Raw genomic sequence first — 26,019 nt, 5'->3', positions numbered from 1 at the left:
TTATTAATTAATGTGATTGTTTTTTGTTTCAATCAAAAACTTGTTGAATCAATTAAATTTTTAATTGAATATTTTTTTTAACTCAATTAAGACTTGGAAAAATTTTCGTGAAATTTTTTTCATTTTTTTCTTCGAGTGTATTTTAGTACCGATCAATGTGCTTGATATAATGTTTAAACTGCACTTGGCCTTAGACCCACTGTTGACTCGATTTTTTTGCAGTGGCGCTTCTAGTTTGACGAACTGCCTGCTTGCCTAGCCTATTCGTCTGTCTTCTATAGATGTAAGTTTTTGTTTTTTTTTTTTGTTTTTCATGCTCAACGATACCATTTTGGTATACAATTTAACGAACATGTCGCGTGTTTCTTTTTTATGCGTTTTTCTTTATTTTTTTGCAACGAATTTTTTTTTTGTGGTATCATTGGTGGCGATTGGTGGTTGGGCCATTTCGTGATGGAATGATTTTTGTTGATGTTCTCGCGCTACTCACGGATAGATGGATTATTGCTGGTTACATTGGTCTATCTAAAATGTGTGTATTTTTACCTCGTTCTTGTTGTTTTTTTTTTGTGCGGACGCCTTTGATTATTTTCCATTTTACAAAGGGACGTTTTAAGTGAATGCGTCCAAAGCGAGGGAAGCTGTTTGGAATCATTACAAATTTCTACACGGCCATATTATATTGGCATTTCATTGTCATCGGTGCGGACATGTGGGGATTTAGGTTGTTATCCACTGGGTTTTGGAGGTGTGTATAACAATCGTGTCGTTCGTTAGTTTATTTAGGAGAGCAGTTATTTATTTTTCTTTGTTTTGTGTTGAGTTATTTAAGTTTGATCGATACATATTTAAATAAGTTTACATTAAAAATTAATAAAATTTCATTTAAAATGCTCTCCAAGAAGTTAGACCAAGGACGATTTCGTTGTGTTACCATAATGTGAGATTAATTTATCCCTCATATTATCGCTCCTGAACCTGACATTCATCTGCCTGCATACTCTGCCGTCCATGTCGTGAATACTGGGGCTGAGGATTTGGTGGCGGATATGCAGTGAGATAACTTGTAAAATCAGACGTTTAATCGATCGCATATGTCATCAACAATGGCCACGGATGCCATGATTGTACAATCGTCCGTATATGTACAATCTCAATGTTGTCAGAAAGGAGTGGAATAGATGATAGTTAGAGATTAAACAGTCACCCCATCCTGGCGAACTCCCTGCTTCATTCTACCGGATCTTAACTTCTTATCTCTAAATTTAGAACCCAACGCTTTATTTCTGCCCGCAGAGATGTCCTCGAAGAGTCTGGCATGGTTGATGGTATCGAATGCCTTCGATAGGTTTAGCGCCATGAAGACCGTCCTATGACTCGGCTTGGGCTGATTGAGTCTTCTATTAATAATGCTTAAATGGCATGCAAAGCAGTAGTACTTTCTGAATCCATGTTGATCGCTGGCAAATGGAAAATTCTACAAAAGGCTGGGGAGGAGTAACATAGCGCGTCAAATGTCTTGAGACAAGGTAAATCGGTCTGTACGATTCACTCTTACTTGCGTCTTTGCCTGGCTTCAGTAGTGGAATCACCCTACTCATTTTCCAGACATCGGGTATAATGAGTGATTACAAGGAGCAATTGTGGAGTATGGTCTGGTACTCAGCTCCCAGCTAATGCTGAAGCACGGACATTCCATCGGGGCCCAGCGCCTTGTATGGTTTCGCTCTGGTGATGACTTTCGGCTATGGTAAATCGTGGTGCATCGTTGGAGACTACGAATGGGACGTGTGATTCTCCTTTTCGCTCTATCACTCTCGTGATACTGTACAAACTGCCGGTTGAAAAATCTAGCGAATCTCAGTCACCGCACATATTGGCACGGTTGCCAGATTTTTTCGAGAGAGATCCCCAAAATGTCGAAATTATATCCCCAATTGAAATATGTGTCCCCATGAAATATCCCCAAAGGAAAATCTATAAGAAATGTTTAAAAAATTTATTTCTATAGCAAATGTTGTGAAAATTCTATTTCTATAGAAAACTGTATCAAAATTTTATTTTTATATAATATTTTGTAAAAATTTCTATAGAAAATTTTGTCATAATTTTATTTCTATAGAAAATGTAGTCAAAATTTTATTTCTATAGCAGCAAATGTTGTCAAAATTACATTTCTATAAAAAATTTTGTAAAAATGTTATACGTTTAAAAAATTTTGGTCAAAATTTTACTTCTATAGAAAATGGTGTCAACATTTTATTTCTATAGCTAATATTGTCAAATTTTTATTTTTATAGAAAATTTTTAAAAATTTTATTTTTACAGCAAATGTTATCAAAATTTTGTTTCTATAGAAAATTTTGTCAAAATTGTATTACTATAGAAAGTTTGTGAATTACCTCTTAGTTGGAGAGGAATATTTTGCAAAATCGACCAAAGTCCATAAACGTTATTGTACTTCGCTTTTATACTTTCTATAACAAATTTAATACTGTGATTGAAAGTGGAAATATCCCTAGAAAAATCCCCAAATCACGACTTTATCCCCAGATCCCCAAAGTGAAAAAATATCTCCAACCACGAGAAAAATCCCCAGTTTGGGGAAAAATCCCCTAATCTGACAACACTGCATATTGGGCAACCGTAGTGTTGCAATCTGCCAACAGACAGCTCTTAGTGTATAGTAAACAGTGTTGCCTAGTATTGGAGATTTTACTCCAAATTGGGGATATTTTTCGTTGATGGGGACGAAATTTTTAAGTTGGGGATTTGGGAATTTTTCAGATCATTGGCAAATTTCAATTAATTTTATAATTGGTTCTATTAAAAATTTTATTACATATTTACCCTTGTACCTGAAGTCGCCCTCGCTTTTTGTAGTTTTTCGTCTGTCGCCACTTATTGGTATTCCCTTCGTCGATATATTCTGCTATCGACTAAAATCGGTATTCCTGGTGTCGCTTTTTGTCGCCAATATCGTCGCTTTTTGAGTTTAGTGATTAATTTTGAAAGAAGTTTTTAAGACTTTATTAGTCGAACAATTGATTAAATTTAAACAAATGGAAATTGGTAAGGGGTAAAGTGACTAATCTTCAACAATTACAAAAAAATGGGGAAAAAAGGAACTAGAGATCAGCCATTAGATGAGCTAGACTGACTCCAACGATTTAAAACCGGTTGAACTAGAGGTGTGCGCGTGAGTGAAATTTCACTCACACTCACGCACATTCACGAAGTCAAATATTTATTCACGCACGCTCACGCACGATAAGTGTCGTACCCACTCACAGTCACGCACATTCACGAAATGAAAAGCAGTAATAACGCACGCTCACGCACGAAGTACTTTTACAGACTCACGTTCACGCACGATTCACGACAGTTCACGTGACTCACGACAAATTCACGAGACTCACGACATTTTCCCATCGGGAATGAGCAAGGGTAACAAAATTCATAAATAAAATATAGTTCGACAGCTAAATCAATTTCAGTTAACATACGAGTAAGAATTATATCTTGATTTTTTTCGTGAGCGTGATTTTGCAGAAATTTTATTCACGCACATTCACGAACCGATTTTATTACTCACGCACGCTCACGCACGATATATTTGTTTTAGTCCCATTCACGCACATTCACGAGAGTCGCTTCAGATTTTATTCACGACTCACGTGATTCACGCGTGAATCACGCGTGTCACGATAATTTCGTGTCACACGCACACCTCTAGTTGGAACAAATGGTTTGTAGTTTAATGCCTTTGGACTTTAGAGACAAATTGTAACAAATGGTAGAAAAGCTCTAACTATTATTAACAAAATTATATTGTTCAAGCATTTATTCCAGCTTCCACCCTTTGAGGAACTCATGATCTACATCAAGGAGTCCTGATCTGACCACGATCACAAATCTATTGATATAAAAATGCGCTACTTGTACTAAATTGACAGATCTGTATATACACTGAACAAAATATTGACCTAATATGCAAGATTATACTTATATACTTAAATTTTAGAACTCGAAATTTACGCAATGTTAAGGACAAAATTCTTTAAAATAATGACATTTTAATTAAATGAAAGTTTATAATTCTTTCTTCACAAATTGTTTTCATTAAATTTAGAAACAAATTTTGAAATGTTGCGCCTCTGCTGAAGTTGTAGATCTTTGAAGTAAGGCATATTTTCCTTAAAATAAAGAAAAACATTTTTAATTTAAAGCAATCGTCTTGCACTCAACTGACATGTTGAATTTTTAAATTTAAGATAAAATCGCTTCATATATAGGCTAACACTTATTTTAAGGATTTGCATCTTTGGTTTAAAGTTTTTTTTTAGCATTAAAAATACTGTTTTTACTTTGCAGTATCTGACATAATTTGGATTTTGAAATTGGAATTTGTTTGTACATAAATACCTTTATTAATATATCGCAAAAAGAGGATAAAAATTCGATGAATGAGATCTGTATCCAATTTTAATTTTATTAATCCTAGATTTAAAGCCAGGGAGGTCCGTCAAAAATGTCTTTATTTGAAAGAAGCCGCATCTTTGGCTCGAATCAATACTAAAATCCTTAAGGGAAGGTCAAAATCTTTGGATCCAAGTGAACTTTCTTTTTGAATGTATAGTAGTTATGGTCACCACATTCACATTATAGAAAAGAAAACTGCACAATAATAGTAAACGTGTTGATTTTCAATTTCATTTATTTTTAATAGAAACGCTCCAAGGCCAATGTATTTTATTTAGCACCAAATTTAAATAACGTAAATCATTTCCCGAGTCAAATTTATCATTTCTTTTGAGTTTCCAAGTCAAAATTGGATTACAAACAATACAAGCAAATAATTAAAATTCAGTTTTGCACATCAGCTGATTGTTATCATTCACGATGATCCTTGTGCCATTGATCTCAGCGTCGCCATTTTTATAGTTTTGGAAGCGTTTACTGTCCTTGAGCATATATCCACATTTTTTCCCTAGTCAAATTAAATATTTTTTCTTGATTTTCCGACCTATGATTGCGTCAGAAATAAAAATATTTTAAACCGAAAAAAAATTCAAATTCATTTTTTGCCTTTTATTACCGTGTATTGTAATTGGAACAAAAAGTAATCGTCGCCACTCTACAGGAATACCAAATGAATGACGAGACGACTTGAAAGCGACAGACGACAAAAAGCGACGGCGAGAGCGAGGGCGACTTCGATTCTAATACGAGCTTATTGGGCATGCATATTAAGGAATTGTCATTATTATGTTAAGTTATTGACAAGAAAATGCCAGATGTCAATCTCCACAAGCCTAACTAGACATAGGATTCATTGTTGGCTAAGCCAAGTTTCCAAAGTCTTTAGCGTAGATATGACGGGGTGAGATGATTAAATTTGAGTCTTATATGCTAATTTCCTATGGAAATTACATACGAGAATTATTCCTCCCGAATTGAACCATTTTTCAACACCACTGTGCATCATCTTCTCACATACTACAATTCCTTAATCTTATTTTTCGATTTCGGTTTGTTACTAAACTAATGCAACAACAAATCGACTAATGCAACAAAATCCTAAAAAGCCACAAATTTTACATATTGGTATTATTTTTTCGGGATTCCGAAAATCCCGGAATTCATCATAATAAAAATACTGAATGTCATCCCTAGTTTTGGCATACGAGCGGTATTTGTGTTAGTTACAGTAACTTAAAGGAATCATCTCTCCCAGAAAATTGAATTAATTAGTGAACATTTTCGTGCGATTATTTTTTTCAACTTTCGAAGTGGATTAACTTAAACAACAGTTCTTAATACCGCCGTCAGATGCAAAAGTATCGCACGAACAATTTATTATCGCATAGTACATTCTTATAACCGATTACTGACGAAATTTCAGCCACATCGGATACGTAGTTTTGGGTATTGTAGATAAAAAAGCACATCACAATGCCAAGATTTATTCCATAATTTATATTCGCGTCGATTTTTTTCTATTTTTATCCACTGTTCTCTTAAAAAAAACGAAAACATTAAGTTATTAAATCTGATTAATTTATCTATGACTAAAATAAATTACGATAATTTGGCGATGAGGGTTGAAATAGGCTCTCGAATTTGTATGCATGATTGCTCTTCGCCCTACTCAATGCATTCCTCGTGTATATTTTTTTTTGTATACATGTGTTTACACTCTCAATTTTAATTGGTACTCTCTGTCGTTTGTGTCTTATTATCTCCATAGTAGAGGTTCGATATAAATTTTGATATACTTTGTAGTTCTTATTGTTTTCATATGGCTGATTTTAATGTTGTTGTTCGTGTTAACCCGATTGTTTTCATTGTATCGATCTCATTGTTATTATTGTTGTTCTGTTCTGTTATTGCTACTGCTATGTGCGCTTGCATTGTTGTTGTTGTCTATTTGTTTTTCGTTTGTTCTTTATTATTAGTTTTGTTTGCACAAGTGCAAATGCTATGTCAAGTAATTTCGTATATGACGTGTATGTGTGGTGAGTGTTTAGCGTTTTTGTGTGGAGAGGGTGGTGTTGGGTGGAGTGGGGTTAAGGTAATGCCACAATTAGAATTACTGTTAAATTGATAACTCATTTCAATTTGTTTTATGACTTGTGTGTATACGAGTATTTGCGTTCACGAATTTTTAACGGTGTGTGTGTGTGTGGGAATGTGTGCTCAGCACTGTGTCCATTGACATTAGAGTGTTGAATTGCGCCTAGCCCCACTAATGAGGGTGAGACGTGTTTATGGTTTCTTAATAGCCGTTTTTAAATTATGTTTTATTTTTCGTTGATTTTTTTGTTTATTTGTTTTATTTTTTGTTGTTGTTAAAAGAATATCAACAAGTCATCATAAATTGTCAGTTTGTTACTGTTTCATTTTCAGTTTTTATTTGTTTTGGCTTTGAAAGTGATTGTGAGAGACGTTTCACAATTCAACTTATTAGTGGTTGGGGAGTTCTCGTTTAAAAAGACCATAAAGAATAAGAAGAATAACAAAAAAAAAAACATTTGTATTTTCTTTTGTTTGTATTGTTCTTCTGAGAAAAAGCATTAAACCATTGTCTTTATGTAGGCATTTATTGAGAGAGATGCCATGCCATTTTAATAGTAGGGATTGTGATAAGTAGCGAAAAAATAGAGTTTTCAACATTTCTACATTTTGGAATAATAAATATCTGTCAAAAAAAATAGAGAATTGGAAAATTGAATTTGCGATTATTTTTTTTTAGTAATTCTTCAATTCGCTATTTCAGTTAGTTCGAATTTTAGTTTTAGTGGAGTGTTCGCAAATTATAGAAAAATAAAGAAATACATTGAAATTCAAACATTTTAGAAAAATTTAAAAATTGTAACTAATTCGCAGTTACTTTGTGGGAAATTCGAATTTTGTAAAGTTTTATGCTTCATTTGTGTATACAGGGTGGATGTTCATTTTTAAATTTTATTGTTCAAAAACAAACACAATGTCGAAAATAACCAAAAAAAAAATTAGAATCTGCTTAGAATTGTTCCAATTGGCTACCTTTGGCACGAATTATGACCTTCATGTACACGCTGCACCAATGTGCAGTATTTTGGCCCATTCCCGGCGAAGCTTTGTTTTGAAATTATCGACACTTTGGTAGTTTTTAGTGCCAACCTTACTCTGGAAAATTCCCCAGTCGCAAAAGTCCAAAGTATTCAGATACGGGGAGATTTTGGTGGTGAGGGACCTCCTTTTTAAGCCATTATTCGTTGACGTGTATTGAGTGTGATCGTGCTGAGTCCTATTGGTATGCCCATGATCAGCGGTCAAAATGTTTGTTAGCACAGGGCAAACGTGTGATGCACAGTCCAGTTGGAATGTCCATGATCTGCGGCCAAAATGTTTGTTTGCCCTGGACAAATCAATATTCAAATCACTCAATACTGCCATAAGGACATTTTCCCGATAATATTCGGCATTTTGATGCCATGGCGTCGCTTGACTTTTGGTGGCCAATCGAAGATGTAAATTTGCAGCTGACCTCTTTGTTTGTTCACAAATTGCTCAATTTGGAATGGCTTTTCATTGGAGAAACCCAAATTCGGTAGGTTAGGTTAGGTGGCAGCCCGATGTATCAGGCTCACTTAGACTATTCAGTCCATTGTGATACCACATTGGTGAACTTGTCTCTTATCACTGAGTGCTGCCCGATTCCATGTTAAGCTCAATGACAAGGGACCTCCTTTTTATAGCCGAGTCCGAACGGCGTTCCACATTGCAGTGAAACCACTTAGAGAAGCTTTGAAACCCTCAGAAATGTCACCAGCATTACTGAGGTGGGATAATCCACCGCTGAAAAACTTTTTGGTGTTCGGTCGAAGCAGGAATCGAACCCACGACCTTGTGTTTGCAAGGCGGGCATGCTAACCATTGCACCACTGTGGCTCCCTATCCCAAATTCGGTAGCTCGCCACTTTCGTGCAAACGAATCAACTTGGCTCTTTCCTTGAGTGGCTTTAGTCCAAGCAAACTTTTCGGATGCCACACCCGGTCTCGTGATGTATTCAGCCCACTGTCAAGTTTTTTTTACCACTATGTCGTAGATTTCGATTAAATCTGGTCTTCACTTTTCGGATCATTTCTGGCGTTGTTTCCTCCCACTTTTTGGACGCGATGCAACACTGGCAGTACCACGGTAACGAGGAAAGGTACGAGAAAAAAAAGAAAACTTTATTTTTGATTGCAATAGATTCAAATGCTTTTGTAGCTTGTAAAAAATAAAATGAACTGTCACTGAAATAAATCTGTCAGCTGTCAACCGAGCGATTTAGAAATGATACTAACCTAAAGCTGGTTTGCAATGCATATCAGCTACCCTGTATCGACCAATATCCCGATGTGAATTCTATATACAGAAATCTAGCGGTATTTTAGGTCCAAAAAACGCTTAAAAGAGAAGTTTAAAATTCCTCTAATGCGATGACTGAAAGAACTGACTGATAACAAGTATATACGACCGTAAGTTCGGCCGGGCTGAATCTTATGTACCCTCCACCATGGATTGCGTAGAAACTTCTATGAAAGACTGCAATCCACAATCAAATTACTTGGGTTGTGGTATCTTAAAACTTCTAAAAATTGTGAGTTAGTCCATATGTGGTATATATTAGACAAAAAAGGTATGTATAGGTAAGTCTATAAATAATTACGAATCGATAAGGACTTTTGCAAGGTACGTAGAGAGCCAGAATTGAAATATGGGGGTCTTTTATATGGGGGTTATATACAATAATGAACTTGATATGGACCAATTTTTGTGTGATTGGGGATCGATTTATTTGAGGGCTATATCTAACTATAGACCGATATGGACCTAGTTAGACATGGTTGTCAACGGCCATATACTAGCACAATGTACCAAATTTAAACTGACTCGGATGAAATTTGCTCCTCCAAGAGGCTCCAAAACCAAATCTCTGGATCGGTATATATGGGGCTATATATGATTATGGACTGATATGGACCACTTTTGGCATGGTTGTTAAATATCATATACTACCACCACGTACCAAATGTAAACCAGATCGGATGAATTTTGCTTCTCCAAAAGACACCGGAAGTTAAATCTGGGGATCGGTTTATATGGGGGCTATATATAATTATGGACTGATATGAACCAATTCCTGCATGGTTGTTGAATACGTATGAATTTTGCTCTTCCAAGGGGCTCCGGAGGTCAAATCTGGGGATCGGTTTATATGGGGGCTATATATAATTATGGACCGATGTGGACCAATTTTTGCATTTTGTCATATGGTCATTAGAGACCATATACTAACGCCATGTTCCAAATTTCAGCCGGATCGGATGAAATTTGCTTCTCTTAGAGGCTCCGCAAGCCAAATCTGGTGATAGGTTTATATGGGGGCTATATATAATTATGGATCGATGTGGACCAATTTTTGCATGGTTATTAGAGATCATATGCTGACACCATGTACCAAATTTCAGCCGGATCAGATGAAATTTGCTTCTCTTAGAGGCTCCGCAAGCCAAATCGGGGGATCGGTTTATATGGGGGCTATATATAATTATGGAACGATGTGGACCAATTTTTGCATGGTTGTTAGAGACCATATACTACCACCATGTACCAAATTTCAGCCGGATCGGATGAAATCTACGGACCCCCAATCCAAGTTTGGGGGTCCGTTTATATGGGGGCTATACGTAAAAGTGGACCGATATGGCCCATTTGCAATACCATCCGACCACATCAATAACAACTACTTGTACCAAGTTTCAAGTCGATAGCTTGTTTCGTTCGGAAGTTAGCGTGATTTCAACAGACGGACGGACATGCTCAGATCGACTCAGAATTTCACCACTACCCAGAACATATATACTTTATGGGGTCTTAGAGCAATATTTCGATGTGTTACAAACGGAATGACAAAGTTATGGTGGAGGGTATAAAAAGCGTGAGGTTACATTAGCTTTAGTTGTAGCCCGATATTTCAGGCTTACTTAGACTAATCAGTCCATTGTGATACCACAGTGGTGAAAAAAACGTAACTGTCAACAAATTTCAATCGCGTATCGCAGCGTGCGTCAATTTTCTCACTCGATCTAATTCGCAGTTTGAATACCACATTATAAAGTCGTAGTGGTGCGTATGCATTATTTTAATTAATTTAATAATTATCACTAATACGTCGCCTTATATTTCTAATACATAAATGCAATTGTTAAACACTCTTTTTTGTAGTTACATGTGTATGTAGCTCTCCATTATGCGTTGAAAGTTATTATTTCATTAGACATTCAATTGTATTCCCTAGATTTTCAATTTAAAATCAATATCTTCTCTATTCTCATAGATTCCACACTGCCAATTTGAAATCAATATCCCATTTCTATAAAATCTGGCAACTCTTTCTAGAATAACTAAATATTCTCCAATATTTTTATACAAATATACACGCTGCGTACATATTTGTATGTATGTTTGTACATTCAATGGTGTTATATTGTTCTGTGTGCCATACAGGGATGGAAAATACAATTTTTAAGAAAGTACAAAAAAGGTATTTTTTGAGCGGAAAGGTACTTTTTACTAAATTTCAACAAAAATTTCATTGGAAAATTATTGTCAAGAGACTAAATTTTAAAGAAAATAAAATTTTGACAAAATTTTCTATATAAATAAAATTTTGCAAAAATTTTCTATAGAAATAAAATTTTGCAAAAAAAATCTGTAGAAAAAAAATGTTGCAAAATTTTTTCTATAGAAATAAAATTTTGCAAAAATTTCCTATAGAAATAAAATTTGTACAAAATTTTCAATTGAAATAAATTTTTGACAAAATTTTCTATAAAAATAAAATTTTGCAAAAATTCTATATAGAAATAAAATTTTGACAACATTTTCTACCGAAATAAAAAATCGATAATATAGAATAACATTCTTTTTTCGACTAAAACATTCTTGAAGTTCAATAAAATCCGGTTTTTGACTATGTCTTTTACAAAATCGAGATTTTCTTCCCACATGAACATGTTTGTTTTGCCATATTTGTAAAAGACTATTAGCAAATAAGGTTGATAAAGACTTTCTCAAAATATTAAAATATTTTGTCAAAGCTATTGTACCATAAATCTGATATCGACTCAAAAATGTCTACACAAAAGGTACTAAATCATTCGCGGGGGTACTACGGTACTGACCGGGGTGAAAAAGTATTGAAAAAAGTACTATAGTACTGCATTTTCCATCCCTGGTGCCATACAACGATTATGATGTGCTCTCGTTTTACTATTTTACACTCAGTCAAAGTCACATACTATGAGATATGTTAGCTTGTTTTGTTGTTGTTGTTTTTGTTTGTTTTCAATTCATTCTTTGTGTGGAGTGAGGGAAGGAGGCAGCTTTTTCTTATTGTTTATGTAGTTTGTTTGTTGTTTCCGAACTTTCATCATCGTCATCATCATACAGCAACCAAGGAAAAGTAAACAAGCCTTCCGCCACTGCTGTTAAGCCATGACATGAGCGCACACAAACATTTCGTACTGAGTTTATTTTATTTTTTTCTTGTTTTTGTTATTTTTTGCCACAAGCAAAGAGACGATGGTTTCAACGGCAACGAACTGGCTCAGTGTAGTTACTCAGTTTGTTTAGGGATGCCATTTGGAGAATTTTGTTTATTCATATTCATACCTTATTTGTAATTTTAAATTGCAATGACCAATTATAAGAATTACGCAGACAAACAGTACCTAAAATTCTTACTGAATGTGAATGTGTGAATGTTTTTGAATTTTTGGCGTGCATCTAAACTTTGCTTCTATATGCCTAAGAAGTGATATATGGAGTTCACTTTATTGTGGACGTATATCAGATTACGCACTTCAATAAATAAATAAATAAAGTGAAATAAAATAAATAAATCTTGTAATAAATAAATCTTGAAATCAGTTTATATGAGGATTCTATTTTAGTAAAAAAATCTTTCAGCTAATGTTAGAAAACCAAATTTAAAATATGATCTAATCTAATCTTTTGGCGATATTAGGGTTAATTTTATTAAAATAGAGTGATCAAAACACAGTTTTTTTTGAAACCGGATTGTTTTGCAAAACCAGGTGACAGTGTTTTTTGTAACGAATAGCTGGCATGACTGATTCATCGGTTTTTCACAAAAACACTTAATTTTGAAAGGAAAATCTAATTTTATTGTTATGAAAAATCGAAAATTTCGATAATTTATTAAAATTTAAAAAAAAAAGTTCGGAACGGAAATATAGGGATTCCCCCCTATATTTCGAACTTCGGAATCGCAAATCGCAACAATTTATTTTTCTTGTAACGAAAAATAGAGATACACTCCGCCTTCCATACAATTTTAATTTGAACTTCTTAAAGAGAACTATATTACTAAGATTTAAGTTTAAAAGTTGCCAAACGAAAATTTTGCGATTCCGAATTTCGGAGCATGGGGGATAGGGCTGTCGTTCGGGATCGATTTTTAAAAATCCCGGGATTCGGGATTTCAAAATATTGAAATTTTCGGGATTCTTTAAATATTTTAATTAATAACAATTTACAGCGGTAAAAAATTGTTGTACATTAAACCAATTTATTTAATTAATTCAATTTTATTAACAACAAAAGAACATAAGAGTAAATTTAAAAGCAATTTTAAATTGCTATCATACTTAGCGAACAAAAAAAAAAATAAATGAAAAAAGCCATTTCTTATCGCAATCTTACTCAGCAAACATTTTAAGGATTAGGTTAGATTAGGCGTATTTTCGTATACTTGTGATAATCCTTTTGTACTTCGATTTAAGTAAAAATATCGCAACATTCAAATTTTTGTCAGATAATCGCGATCTTGTCATATTTTCGACGGACCTTTTATCATTGCTTTTTATTTTATGTGGCACGAATTCCATTTCACATGAACTCATTATTCAAAGGTCCTTCTCGTTTATTTCGATTTTTGATGAAATTGTGCTCTTTAGTATACCTCATGTATAATAAATTCTTACTCAAGATGTTTATTAACTCAATTTGTCGGTTATGAAATCTAAGGGCCGTTTACACTGAGTGAAGACTCCAATTTATTAATAAACAATCTTAAAAAACCACAATTTTATCACATTGGTATTATTTTTTCGGGATCCCGAAAAATCCCGGGATTCAAAATAAAAAATCCCGGGATTCGGGATAAATCCCGTCCCGAAAATCCCGGGATTTCGGGACGGGATTTATCCCGAGTGACAGCCCTAATGGGGGATTAACACATTGTTCTTTAGTCCACATGCACGTTGCACCTATTTGGGAGTATTTTTGCTGCAGTTTATTAAATAACCCAGATGTATTTGCTAGAGCAAAAAGTTACTTTTGGTCGATGAAAATGTAACTTGTTTCTCGCAACCATGTTATTTTCTCTGACATTTTATGTTCGAAAAAGAAAACAACATTTTTATTTATCACCATCCAATGATAACCTTGTGCTCTAGGAGGTGTTCATATTCCTCCTCTGTGTGTAGTCTGAATATGTTTTCTGACAGTTGCCGAACCATGGACCCACTGGTGCAAAACGGAGACAAAGAGATGTATTGATGTCCACTGTTTTCAGGGATTCACAAGGGTAGGGCTGTATCATGCCGAATTATTGGTCATATTCGATGCTGAATTGTAGATAAAAATTACCCGCTTTGTTATATTTTTACCATCATAATGTGTCGGCTCATACATTCTGCTGCAAACTGTAACTTCTTTTTATTTCCAAACCTCCAAAAGTCATCGCTGGGCACAAATCTCGATTTCCTTAACTATATTGTCTCCATTGTCTTATGATTCACGAATGTCATCCCTAACATTTCTACAGAGAGTGCGTATGTTTGTATCTCAGTGTTGAGTAGAGAATAGAGCAGAGCAGAATGCATTGTATAAGTTTGTAGGGATGTATAATGCATGGACGGACATAATATGGACAGACAGACATTCTCATATAGAGTCGAATAAGTAGATTGGGGTTGCTGCCTTTGCTGCTTGCTTTCTAGCTTTTGGTGAGAGTGTGGTTGATTGTCGATGCAGCAGCGTCGGCAGTAGCAGCAACACTAGCAGGCTTTGGTGTTTTATTTGTTTTTACTGGATGAGAGTGAGTGAGTGTATGGGGCCTGACTGTTTTTGGTGATACGGTTTGAACCGTTCTTGTTGAATTGTCGGTCGTCAGTAGCAAAACGTAACCAAGCTGACATGTTGTTGGCTTCCCCATATAATGTATTAATTTATTTACTATTATTATTATATTTTTGTTTTCGTTACGTTTCGTTTACGCTCGCTTGCTCGCGTTATGGCAATCTGGTCGTCGTTGTGATTATGTCGTTTACACTCACCAATTGACTCGCGTGACGGACATTCGGCCTATCATTCAAACGATTGTGGTTTATATTTATACGATTTTGCAAGCCGCCTTACGTGTGCCTCATGCTTTTGTTGATATTTAAACGCCGTTGTCGTAGTCGCCGTCGTCGTGTTATATTGCCATCGGTTCAGTGCTGCCGCTACTACTTCAATCGAAGTATTTTGCTTCATTTTCACAAAATGTACTTCGTCACTCCTTCTTCCAAAAATCTGCTTCACTTTTTGTACTGCTTCAAATTTTAAAATTTTTCCCCATATTATCTAATTGTTTTTCCTATTCCTTTAATTACAATGAACATAGCGGTTTTAATCATTGAATTATTAACCGATGTGGACCAATTTTTGCATGGTTGTTAGAGACCATATACTTACACCATGTACCAAATTTCATCCGGATCGGATGAAATTTGCTTCTCTTAGAGCAATCGCAAGCCAAATTTGGGGGTCCGTTTATATGGGGGCTATACGTAAAAGTGTACCGATATGGCCCATTTGCAATACCATCCGACCTACATCAATAACAACTACTTGTGCCAAGTTTCAAGTCGATAGCTTGTTTCGTTCGGAAGACGGACGGACATGCTCAGATCGACTCAGAATTTCACCACGACCTAGAATATATGTTATATACTTTATGGGGTCTTAGAGCAATATTTCGATGTGTTACAAACGGAATGACAAAGTTAATATACCCCCATCCTATGGTTGAGGGTATAATAAAATGAATTCTATTGTTTTGTTTTCAAAAATGTATGCTACTTCAATTTTATTCAATCTACTCCAGTTCTTTCAAAAATCTACTTCACTCAATTTTTCACTAGCGGCAGCACTGCATCGGTTTCTTAGCCTGGCGTGTGTTTGTCGAATGTTTGCATTTGTGTGTGTGTGCTTCGTGAAAATAAATCATTGGAATCACTTGTTTAGTGGCGATTTTTTTGCACTCTCCCCCTCTCTTGTTGTTGTTGCTATTTTGTTTGATTGCGTTTAATTGTATTCATTCGGCGGAATCAGTGCTGCCGCTACTGAAAAATTGAGTGAAGTAGATTTTGGAAAAAGTGGAGTAGATTGAATAAAATTGAAGTAGCATACATTTTTGAAAACAAAAGAATAGCGTCGGTGAGCGTATTCCTTTGCTAAAGATATTAAAGAATTTATAATTAATAATGTATTTATATTTTTCATGGAAATTATTGCACTACTTACCGATTCATCTTGCACATCACATGTCCACACGTTATTTACTCACAACAATTTGACAGTTCACGCATTGACACTTGTACAAAGCAAAAATAAAGGGTTGCCATTCCAGCGATGAAAAATAGGGTTTGCATATGTTCAATGATTAAAACCACTATGTTCATCGTAATTAAAGGAATAGCAAAAACAATTAGGTAATGTGGGGAAAATTTTAAAAATTTGAAGCAGAACAAAAAGTGAAGCAGATTTTTGGAAGAAGGAGTGACGAAGTAAATTTTGTGAAAATGAAGCAAAATACTTCGATTGAAGTAGTAGTGGCAGCACTGGGCGGAATGCTTATCGCAAAACATCATCAAGATCATGTTTTTCCTTCTGTTTATTTCATACTCTATTGTTAGCCGAATGAAATATTTATTGAATTGTGTGATTGAGATGATGATGATGATGACGGGAAGGAGGAACAAAAATGGCATGAAATGAAATTGGAAAAAAAACTAAACTACTAAGGCGAAAAGGAATTTATTTAATATACAAAGTGACGCATTACTAACCCCCATAAATAATAATAAATTGTTATTTTTGAATATTTTAAATTTATATTGTGAGAAGAAAAAATCAATGTTCTTGTCTTAAGATTTAGTGGAAATAAAACAGAAAATATATGAATAGAAAAAGTGTGAAATAAATTGTGTGCTAATAAAATAATTTTAATTGTTGAAATTTCCACAATGGCAATAAATTTTAAATGAAACCGGAAATAGTGTTGGTCATCGTGCTGTGTGCGTGTGTGTGTTTAGATCGTTATAATAAAAATCTTTATTTGTTATCTTTTGAAAAAGGGGTGTTAGGAGGTAGCCTCTTTATTTATAACCTTCAAAAAGGGGGATGGATGTAATCCAATCCCACCCCTTGTGAAACAAAAACAATAATTCCATAGAGACCCAAGCAAGCAAGAAAGATGTGACCTCAATACTGTTTTGTTAGGCCATACAAAAACGCAAACACATACACACACATACACATACGGACATACACAGATACCTATACCCTAACGACTACATAGAACCAACTAGGATATCAATTGATAACAAAAACTGGTTGAAGGTTTTCTCTTCTTCTTCTTGTTCTGCCTCTTCTTAAACAAAAACAACAACCACAACCATGAGTAGACGACTCTCTATTGTTATATCCATAACAATGGCTTACAATGACAAAAAAGAATTATTTTCCTATGTTTTTCCCTTTTGAATGGGGGAAATTAGCACAGGACTGTGACAATGTGCATGGCAGCAACATGAATTAAAGAAATATGTCCAATTGCGTAGTTTTTTTGTTACTGTTACTGTTTTTGTTGTTGTTGGTCTTCTTCGTGGTCTTCTCTGTTCTTTTAATGAGAAGAACAAGAAGAAAAACTAGAATTGGTGCAAAAAAAAAGTAACACAAATGCTATGATAAAAGGCAAAAATCTGCCACATTGGCTTACATATTATGTCATATAAATTGAGAAAAAGAAAATCACCTAAGGTACAATTAATTGGTGTACAATTTTATTTTTTTGCACACAAAAAGAAATTTATTGCAACAAACTGGGCATTATAATGGTGCAAGACTAGTTTTACCTGGGTGAGGTAGAGCCATTTTAGCATTATTTCAGCCTGGAGCCATCTCAATAATTCGGTTAGAGATCGGCCGAAGAACCGGCTGAAACCTTTTCTTTACAAAATATTTTTCATAATTTTTCTTTTCTTTTTTCAACACGACGAAGTCTGAATCTGATTTGCGGCCAATTATGGATTTATGGACGAATGCCAATAAATCCATAATTGGCCATAAATCAGATTCAGACTTCGTCGTGTTGAAAAAAGAAAAGAAAAATTATGAAAACTATTTTCTAAAGAAAAATTATGTATTGTCATTGTGATGTCAAACTATCGTATTTTGAATGGCGAAAGTCCTAAGGTCCTGCAAGGGAAGTTCTTAAAACTTACTAAATTATGTCGAACATCGTTCGACAAAAAATATCAACTTCGGCCGAGCTCTAAATTCAATATGGTAAAGCCCTGTGATTAAAAGTAGACGTGCGATATTTAATGGTAGCCATCGAGCATTGCATTATTTGTTATTAAATTATTCAATAAATAAAAGTTCGTCTTTGTCTTCGGCCGAACATTGCATTTCTTACCGAACACCGTTTTCTAGAATTCGCGGAAGGACACTTCCTCGTTCAAAGCAGTAAAAACAAAAATTTGTTTAAAAATGTTAAAAACGTAAATTGCTCTAGTGATAAGTTGTTATTATGACTAAATAATTATCGGACGACCCTCGTAATTTATTTTTTCTCTGTCCAATGGCAATTATCCAATAAAAAAAAAAACTACTTGGAAAAAGTTCGGAATAAAAATTTCGAAATAAATTCCACAAAAAAAAAAATACTCTCTGTGTATATCTATATGATATTCTCAGTGTATATCATCTATACAATAAAAACTTAAAACAACAAATCCCCCTACTGTGTATTACGATGGCTTTTGATTTCAATGAACACGAGCATATACAAGGAGAGTAGATACCAACCAAATGTGATGCTGTGTCTTAAACCACCTCCATTCTTCCTGAACATTTGTATTTTATCTCCCCCAACCACTGTTTACAAATGAATGAAAATAAATGCCATGGAAAAATAAACATGAAGAGACCTAGCCCCTTGATAAAGAATGTTCAACATCACATATAGAGAGCAGGGATGGAAAATACAATTTTTAAGAAAGTACAAAAAAGGTATTTTTTGAGCGGAGAGGTACTTTTTACTAAATTTCAACAAAAATTTCACTGGAAAATTATTGTCAAGAGACTAAATTTTAAAGAAAATAAAATTTTGCAAAAATTTTCTATATAAATAAAATTTTGCAAAAATTTTCTATAGAAATAAAATTTTGCAAAAATTTTCTATAGAAATAAAATTTTGCAAAAAAAAAAATCTGTAGAAAAAAAATGTTGCAAAATTTTTTCTATAGAAATAAAATTTTGCAAAAATTTCCTATAGAAATAAAATTTGTACAAAATTTTCAATTGAAATAAATTTTTGACAAAATTTTCTATAAAAATAAAATTTTGCAAAAATTCTATATAGAAATAAAATTTTGACAACATTTTCTACCGAAATAAAAAATCGATAATATAGAATCACATTCTTTTTTCGACTAAAACATTCTTGAAGTTCAATAAAATCCGGTTTTTGACTATGTCTTTTACAAAATCGAGATTTTCTTCCCACATGAACATGTTTGTTTTGCCATATTTGTAAAAGACTATTAGCAAATAAGGTTGATAAAGACTTTCTCAAAATATTAAAATATTTTGTCAAAGCTATTGTACCATAAATCTGATATCGACTCAAAAATGTCTACACAAAAGGTACTAAATCATTCGCGGGGGTACTACGGTACTGACCGGGGTGAAAAAGTATTGAAAAAAGTACTATAGTACTGCATTTTCCATCCCTGATAGAGAGTAGTCATCGTACACGAATTACACACACACATATATATATGTCCAGACATCTTACACACATCCATTCGCACATCTCTCTGGTAAACAAACAATTAATTATATGTATTAAATTTGCAATAACACAATAACAGCGGTAGCAGCAGCAGCAATAATAGTATCAGTCACAAGAGAAAAAAAGAAAATATTAAAACAATAAAAACAAATAAAAAGCATAAGCAAATATAAAGGAAAGAAAGAAAAAAGGCCATAATAGCTATAACAAGAAAAAACATTAATAAAAGCATATTAAAACAGAAACACAACATAAATCTGCAAAAAAAAAAACAAAAGAAACAACACCAACAACAACGTTGACACCACACAATAGTGTCGGTTAGTCGCTCGTTCGGTCGGTCGTTTGGTTGTTGGCATGTTTTACATAAATCGGCCCTTGGTCGTGTTCGGTCAAATCCCCAAATCCCCCTTTGCGGCGACCTTCTCATATAACATTTAACCCAACAGTGTTTTAATACTCAACAACAACAACCATATAAATATAACATCAAATGAAAATCTTCATACATACACACACACACACACACACACACACTCTTGTAGTGCGGTGAGGTATTAAGTGAGTGTGTTGTCTCAATGAGTGTGCTGTCACATCTCGTCATTGGTAATGTGTGTACAAAAAGTCAAAACAATTATACTCCATGAGTTTGTTTAAATTAACCATCATCGTCATTAGTCCAGGCTCAATACAACTGTCTGTCTCTTTGACACCCATAAGCGCCTAACCTAGAGTTATTAGTGTGAGACAATCAGCCTGCTTACTGATGTTTGTCTCCCCCCCTCTCCTCTTCACCAAAGAATAGACGACATACCTAAATGGATACTTGGTGTCGTGTTCGTGTTTATCGTCATCGTTGACTGAGTGTGTAAATCACTGAGGAAAAAAACGACAACAACAAGCATAATAAAAACAAGAGAAAAAAAAAAACAACTACAACAAATAAGAATAACGAGTGTGAAAATTGCGAGATCAAAAGTGCAAGTGCTGTAGTACAAATATAATTAAAAGCAAAAAAAAAAAAATAAAATAACAAGAAACACAAGCTCTCCATTGCTTGGTTGCGACAAGAATTTTTACCCCTTGTATATTTGGGTGTGTATATAATTTACCCCGAAATTTCTGTGTATTTCTGATCCCTCTGTATCACCAACAACCCGTAATAGATGGTGTATAAAAAGTGGAAACATAATCAAAAAATGTCTAAAAATGATACGGCCATTGCCACTGTTTTATGTGACACCGTTAATACATCATCACAAACCAAAACAAAACTTGGCGGCAGTAACAACAACGACAACATTAATAAAAATACCCTTAATAGTCATAGTCTCGGGGGTCAACAACAGCACTGTGAAGGTGGCGGTGATGGTGGTTTGGCTGAAACCAACACTGTCACCGCCAGCAACAACAACAATAATAATAATAATAACCAAAACAACAATACAAATGGCAACACCAGCATTACCACATTTATAAATGCTACCGGCAAAACCAACAACAACAGTAGTAATAGTAAAAGCAATATTAATGACGTTAAACTTGGTGGTAGTGTTGGCGACACCGATTGTGGTTTTAATCGCGATATAACAACAATACAAGCCCCCACATCATCAACAACAACAGTTATTGTCAACAATAACAGTAAAATAAATGGCGAAGCTAGCAATGTCGTCAATGGTTTCGGCAGCGACATTATAGCCCATGGGGCTAACGACTGCGGCATCGCTGCCGCTATTACTACCTCAATTAATAATGTAATTTTCAATAAATCATTGGATACCACAACGGTAACACCCACTACAACATCACCAGCCCCCATACCAGTTAACAGTTATAGCAGCACTGGTAGTAATGGGTGTTGGCGAGATTATAAAAAATTGAAAACATATTTAATATTAAAGGATAAACAAAATGAGAAGGTAATTGAAATTGTACAATAATAACAACAATACCAAGAGTAAACAATAAAGCATTTTGTAACGTTTCCACTCTCCCACTCTTTCGATCATAGGGCTTAAAAAGTTCTGTTAAAAAAACTACCGTTATTTATTTATATCATTTGATGGCTATACATACTTCTACACACCCACTGTTGTTAGTTTACTCCCTCTCATTCTCTCTAACTCTCTCCCTATCTGTATTTCTCTTTTTATATCCATGACAGATATTTGTTTTTGCCCTCTTTTGGTCATTATACAAGTGAGAAAAGTAGTTTTTAATGGATTTATAATGAATGGGATGTCTTTATTATTAATATGTACATATTTTAAAGCAATTTTAATGTCATTATAGTATATGTGTATTTGTGTGTGCGTTTATGAATGTAAACAAATTGTATTAATTTAAAATTCTGCTAAATATAGCAAAATTAATGGGAAAATATTTTTTTATTAGCTTTAAGGTGTGATTTTTGTTGTTGCATTTGCATATAGGTTTTGAGCAATATTATCGGTGTTTTTTTGTGAAATATGAGTGCGATATAAATTTAATGAAATATTGGGTATCGTTGGCATTGATCTATTTAAAGCCTTTGCACAGAACAAAAGTGAAATTAATTAGAAATTAAAAATATTCTTGATTAAAAAATGAATTGATTTCTTTCTGGCATTTGCAATTATTTTTTTAATTGAGGCAATCAATTATGTATTGAATTATTAGTTATATATTTATAATTGTTGTACCTTAAGATGAAATACTTTTTTTTAATATTATAAAACGTCATACGGTTTAGCATGTTGTTTTTACGAATTTTCGGCTTGCGATTATAGTTGGATGTTGTTTTTTGGATTTGACTCACAATTTAGTTAACCGCACCAAAATTTCAATAGTATTTTTTCTATTATTATTATTATTATTTTCTAATTATTATTATTATTATTTTCTAATTATTATTTTCTAATTTATAATAATTAATATTAAAAAAAACTTAAAGCATTTCAATCCTTTTCTTAACTTATTTTATTTTTTATTTTCAACTTTTTAATTGGAAATCGTGATATATTTTTCTGTAGACCCTAGAAAGAGAGTATAAGTGGTTTCCCATTCCGTTTGGAACACTGGCATGTACGCGAGTCGTGTTGTGAATTTTTGGGATTCATTTTTCTCAATTTTATGGCTCATGGTAGTGTATGATTATTGGTCTGTGTAGCTTTGAAATTACCCATACGCCACAATAATTTGTGGGAGTGATATGTGGCGTATGTTTAACATTTGGACCAATAGTACTAATACGCTCCATAAACCTTTCTATTACGATTGAAATGCACTACAATAGCGATAGTCAATTGCGCGGGTTTGTGGACACGTAATGTTACCATTTCAAGTACCCTACTTTTTTGTATTATTTTTTTATTAATTGAATTGACAAAACTATCTTTTGGTTATCTAAATTTCAGAACCCATTCGTTTTTGCCCATATGCCTACATTTTACTTTGACTTTTGCTCTAAGACGGTCAAAAGACTAGTTCAAACGTCACCAATGTTCTATGTCGGTAATTTGGCACGAGTCAAATATGCTCAACTCCGAATCCAATGAAATCTTTGGTCTCCACAACACTACTCAGAGTCATCGCTCCTGTTATTTAATGCTCCTAATTTTCATTTCTGGGTTCAAAGCCGTGGCCGTCTGTACGTATTCATTTAAGTGGAAAAATTATTTTATATCCGATATCATTTCATTACGATTGCTGTATTTCCTATGTAAAAGGGTAAAGACCGGACTCTTTGGTGATATATTTTTCTGTGGATCATAGAGTGGATGGTATAAGACCTTTACCATTCTCTTTGGAACACCAAAAAATGCCTTTTTTGTAGTCGAGTATTACATTTTAAACAACTTAGAGAAGCTTTTACGCGTACAAAAATGTCGTAGTTTAGTAACAGTTCGTGTCTGCTACCTTGTATATTATAAACATCTGTATTTTAATTATTTTAAATTTACCGATATGGAGTTGTGAATGTTTGAGGTTCATTTTGCTCAAATGTATGGTCCATGGTAGCGTATGATTTCTGGGTAGCTTTGAAACTACTCATACGCCACAATAAATTGTGGGGGTCATATGTGGCGTATGTTTAACATTTGTGTCATCAGTACTCATACGCCCCATAAACCTCGTAATAGGCATTCTACTCCGATTGAAATACAGGAAATTAGCGATGGCCAATTGAGCAGGGTTGTGGATATGCGGGCTTACCATATCAAAGGACCATTTTTTATGTATGGACATTATTTTTTATTGATTGAAAATGACACAAATGTGTGAATGCTATCTGAATTTTAGAATCCATTCTTTTTAGCCCGATATTTTACCTTGACTTGTGCTCTGAGACGATAAAAAGACGAGTACAAAACTAGTTTCACCTGGGTCAAATTTGCTAAAATGCGCAAAAAGGGTAGGGATCAGTGTTACCGTTGTGCCACTTTAGTGGCAAATTTGCCACTTTTTTCAAACGGTGATACTTTTGTGCCACCTTTTTGTTGTGTCACTAAATGTGAAACGTGAAACTTTTTTTGTCATACTGTTGTACTGTATATACCTTTCAATTGCAAGTAGCGTTAAGATTACAGATATGATTGAATTCGTAACAAATAATCGAGTTCGTTCGTCGAATATTATATTTGTGAGCAATTTACAGTGTATACTTTTACAGCCTAAAAGTATGCATGTAGATTTTTCTATAGTAGATAAAACAGGTAAATATTCTGAATATTAACCCTCTAATGTTCCTTTTTTCTGCCACCTACACAATATTTAGGGTTTATATCCTAATGAAAAACGCCTAATAGGAGGCGTGGACATTGGAGGGTTAAATTTCAAAGATTTTCAACTAACTGGATTGGATGGTTAGACTAGTTAAGATCTAAATTAGAAAAAAATTATTTCACTACGCAATAAAATACACTGATATAAAAGCGTTTAATTACTTTTTGTGCCACTTTTTTTAAATAAATGTGCCACCTTTTATGGCTTGTGCCACTATTTGTATCACATTGTAGAAATTATTTACGGTAATGCTGATAGGGATCATACCCTCTTAAGCTTTAGGGCGTTTTATGTGTGTGAAAATAAATTATAATGGATCTCGTTATAAAATCACAAAATGAGCGCCCCCTATATGTCAAATTTGGAACTAAAGTTACATTATAATGGATTTATGGTCAAAAAATAATTGTAACAAAATGCACAAAACGCGCAAATTAGTTAAGATAATATATCAAATTGTATAATATAAGTCGAACTCTATCCAAAAAGGTGTTCCAATACTCCATAACAATCATTGGTATGGAGATATAGTACCTTTTATACCTTGTGTCTCAGAAAGCAAACAAACAAGTGTGGGCTGTCAAAACCTACGGGGACTGGAAGTAGAAATCGGGATCTACTCAAAAACACAAACCTTGTGTTCCAGACCCGTTGGGGAGCCGAGATATTGGTCACTTTGTGTTATGGGCCACTCATCCTGGAGAGAAATTTTCAAATCTCATCCAAATGGAAATATGTGGGCTGACAAAACCAACGGGAAATGGAAGTAGAAATCTAGATCTACTCAAAAACACAAACCTTGTGTTCCAGACCCGCTGGGGAGCCGAGATATTGGCCACTTTGTGTTATGGGCCACTCATCCTGGAGAGAAATTTTCAAATTTCATCCAAATGGAAATATGTGGGCTGACAAAACCAACGGGAAATGGAAGTAGAAATCTAGATCTACTCAAAAACACAAACCTTGTGTTCCAGACCCGCTGGGGAGCCGAGATATTGGCCACTTTGTGTTATGGGCCACTCATCCTGGAGAGAAATTTTCAAATTTCATCCAAATGGAAATATGTGGGCTGACAAAACCAACGGGAAATGGAAGTAGAAATCTAGATCTACTCAAAAACACAAACCTTGTGTTCCAGACCCGTTGGGGACCCGAGATATTGTCCACTTTGTGTTATGGGCCACTCATCCTGGAAAGAAATTTTCAAATTTCATCCAAATGGAAATATGTGGGCTGACAAAACCAACGGGAAATGGAAGTAGAAATCTAGATCTACTCAAAAACACAAACCTTGTGTTCCAGACCCGCTGGGGAGCCGAGATATTGGCCACTTTGTGTTATGGGCCACTCATCCTGGAAAGAAATTTTCAAATTTCATCCAAATGGAAATATGTGGGCTGTCAAAACCTACGGGGAATGGAAGTAGAAATCGAGATCTACTCAAGCACATAACTCATGTGTTCCAGACCCGCTGGGGAGCCGAGATATTGGCCACTTTGTGTTATGGGCCACTCATCCTGGAGAGAAATTTTCAAATTTCATCCAAATGGAAATATGTGGGCTGACA

At 34.3% G+C, this 26,019-nt stretch overlaps 1 protein-coding gene across 2 annotated transcripts in view; it reads left to right on the top strand.

The window, feature by feature from the left end:
- The window catches only part of px (MAP7 domain-containg protein plexus), a 220,091-nt gene that overhangs the window by 29,627 nt on the left and 164,445 nt on the right, over positions 1-26,019 (top strand). The window contains exons 1-2 of one of the 2 annotated variants that reach the window (XM_075309090.1): positions 14,727-14,782; positions 19,765-21,607. The exons of the other annotated variant lie outside the window; for it this stretch is intronic. Of the exons in view, the coding sequence (XP_075165205.1) occupies positions 20,852-21,607 (756 nt within the window). The 5' untranslated portion in view covers positions 14,727-14,782; positions 19,765-20,851. Of the gene's footprint in view, positions 1-14,726; positions 14,783-19,764; positions 21,608-26,019 lie in introns of those variants that run through there. 2 annotated transcript variants of the gene reach the window in all.

Source organism: Haematobia irritans, chromosome 5 (genome assembly GCF_050003625.1).
Source record: "Haematobia irritans isolate KBUSLIRL chromosome 5, ASM5000362v1, whole genome shotgun sequence".
NCBI lineage: Eukaryota > Metazoa > Arthropoda > Insecta > Diptera > Muscidae > Haematobia > Haematobia irritans.
The sequence above is the reverse complement of the archived record's forward strand: the minus strand, read 5'-3'. Positions and strand labels throughout refer to the sequence as shown.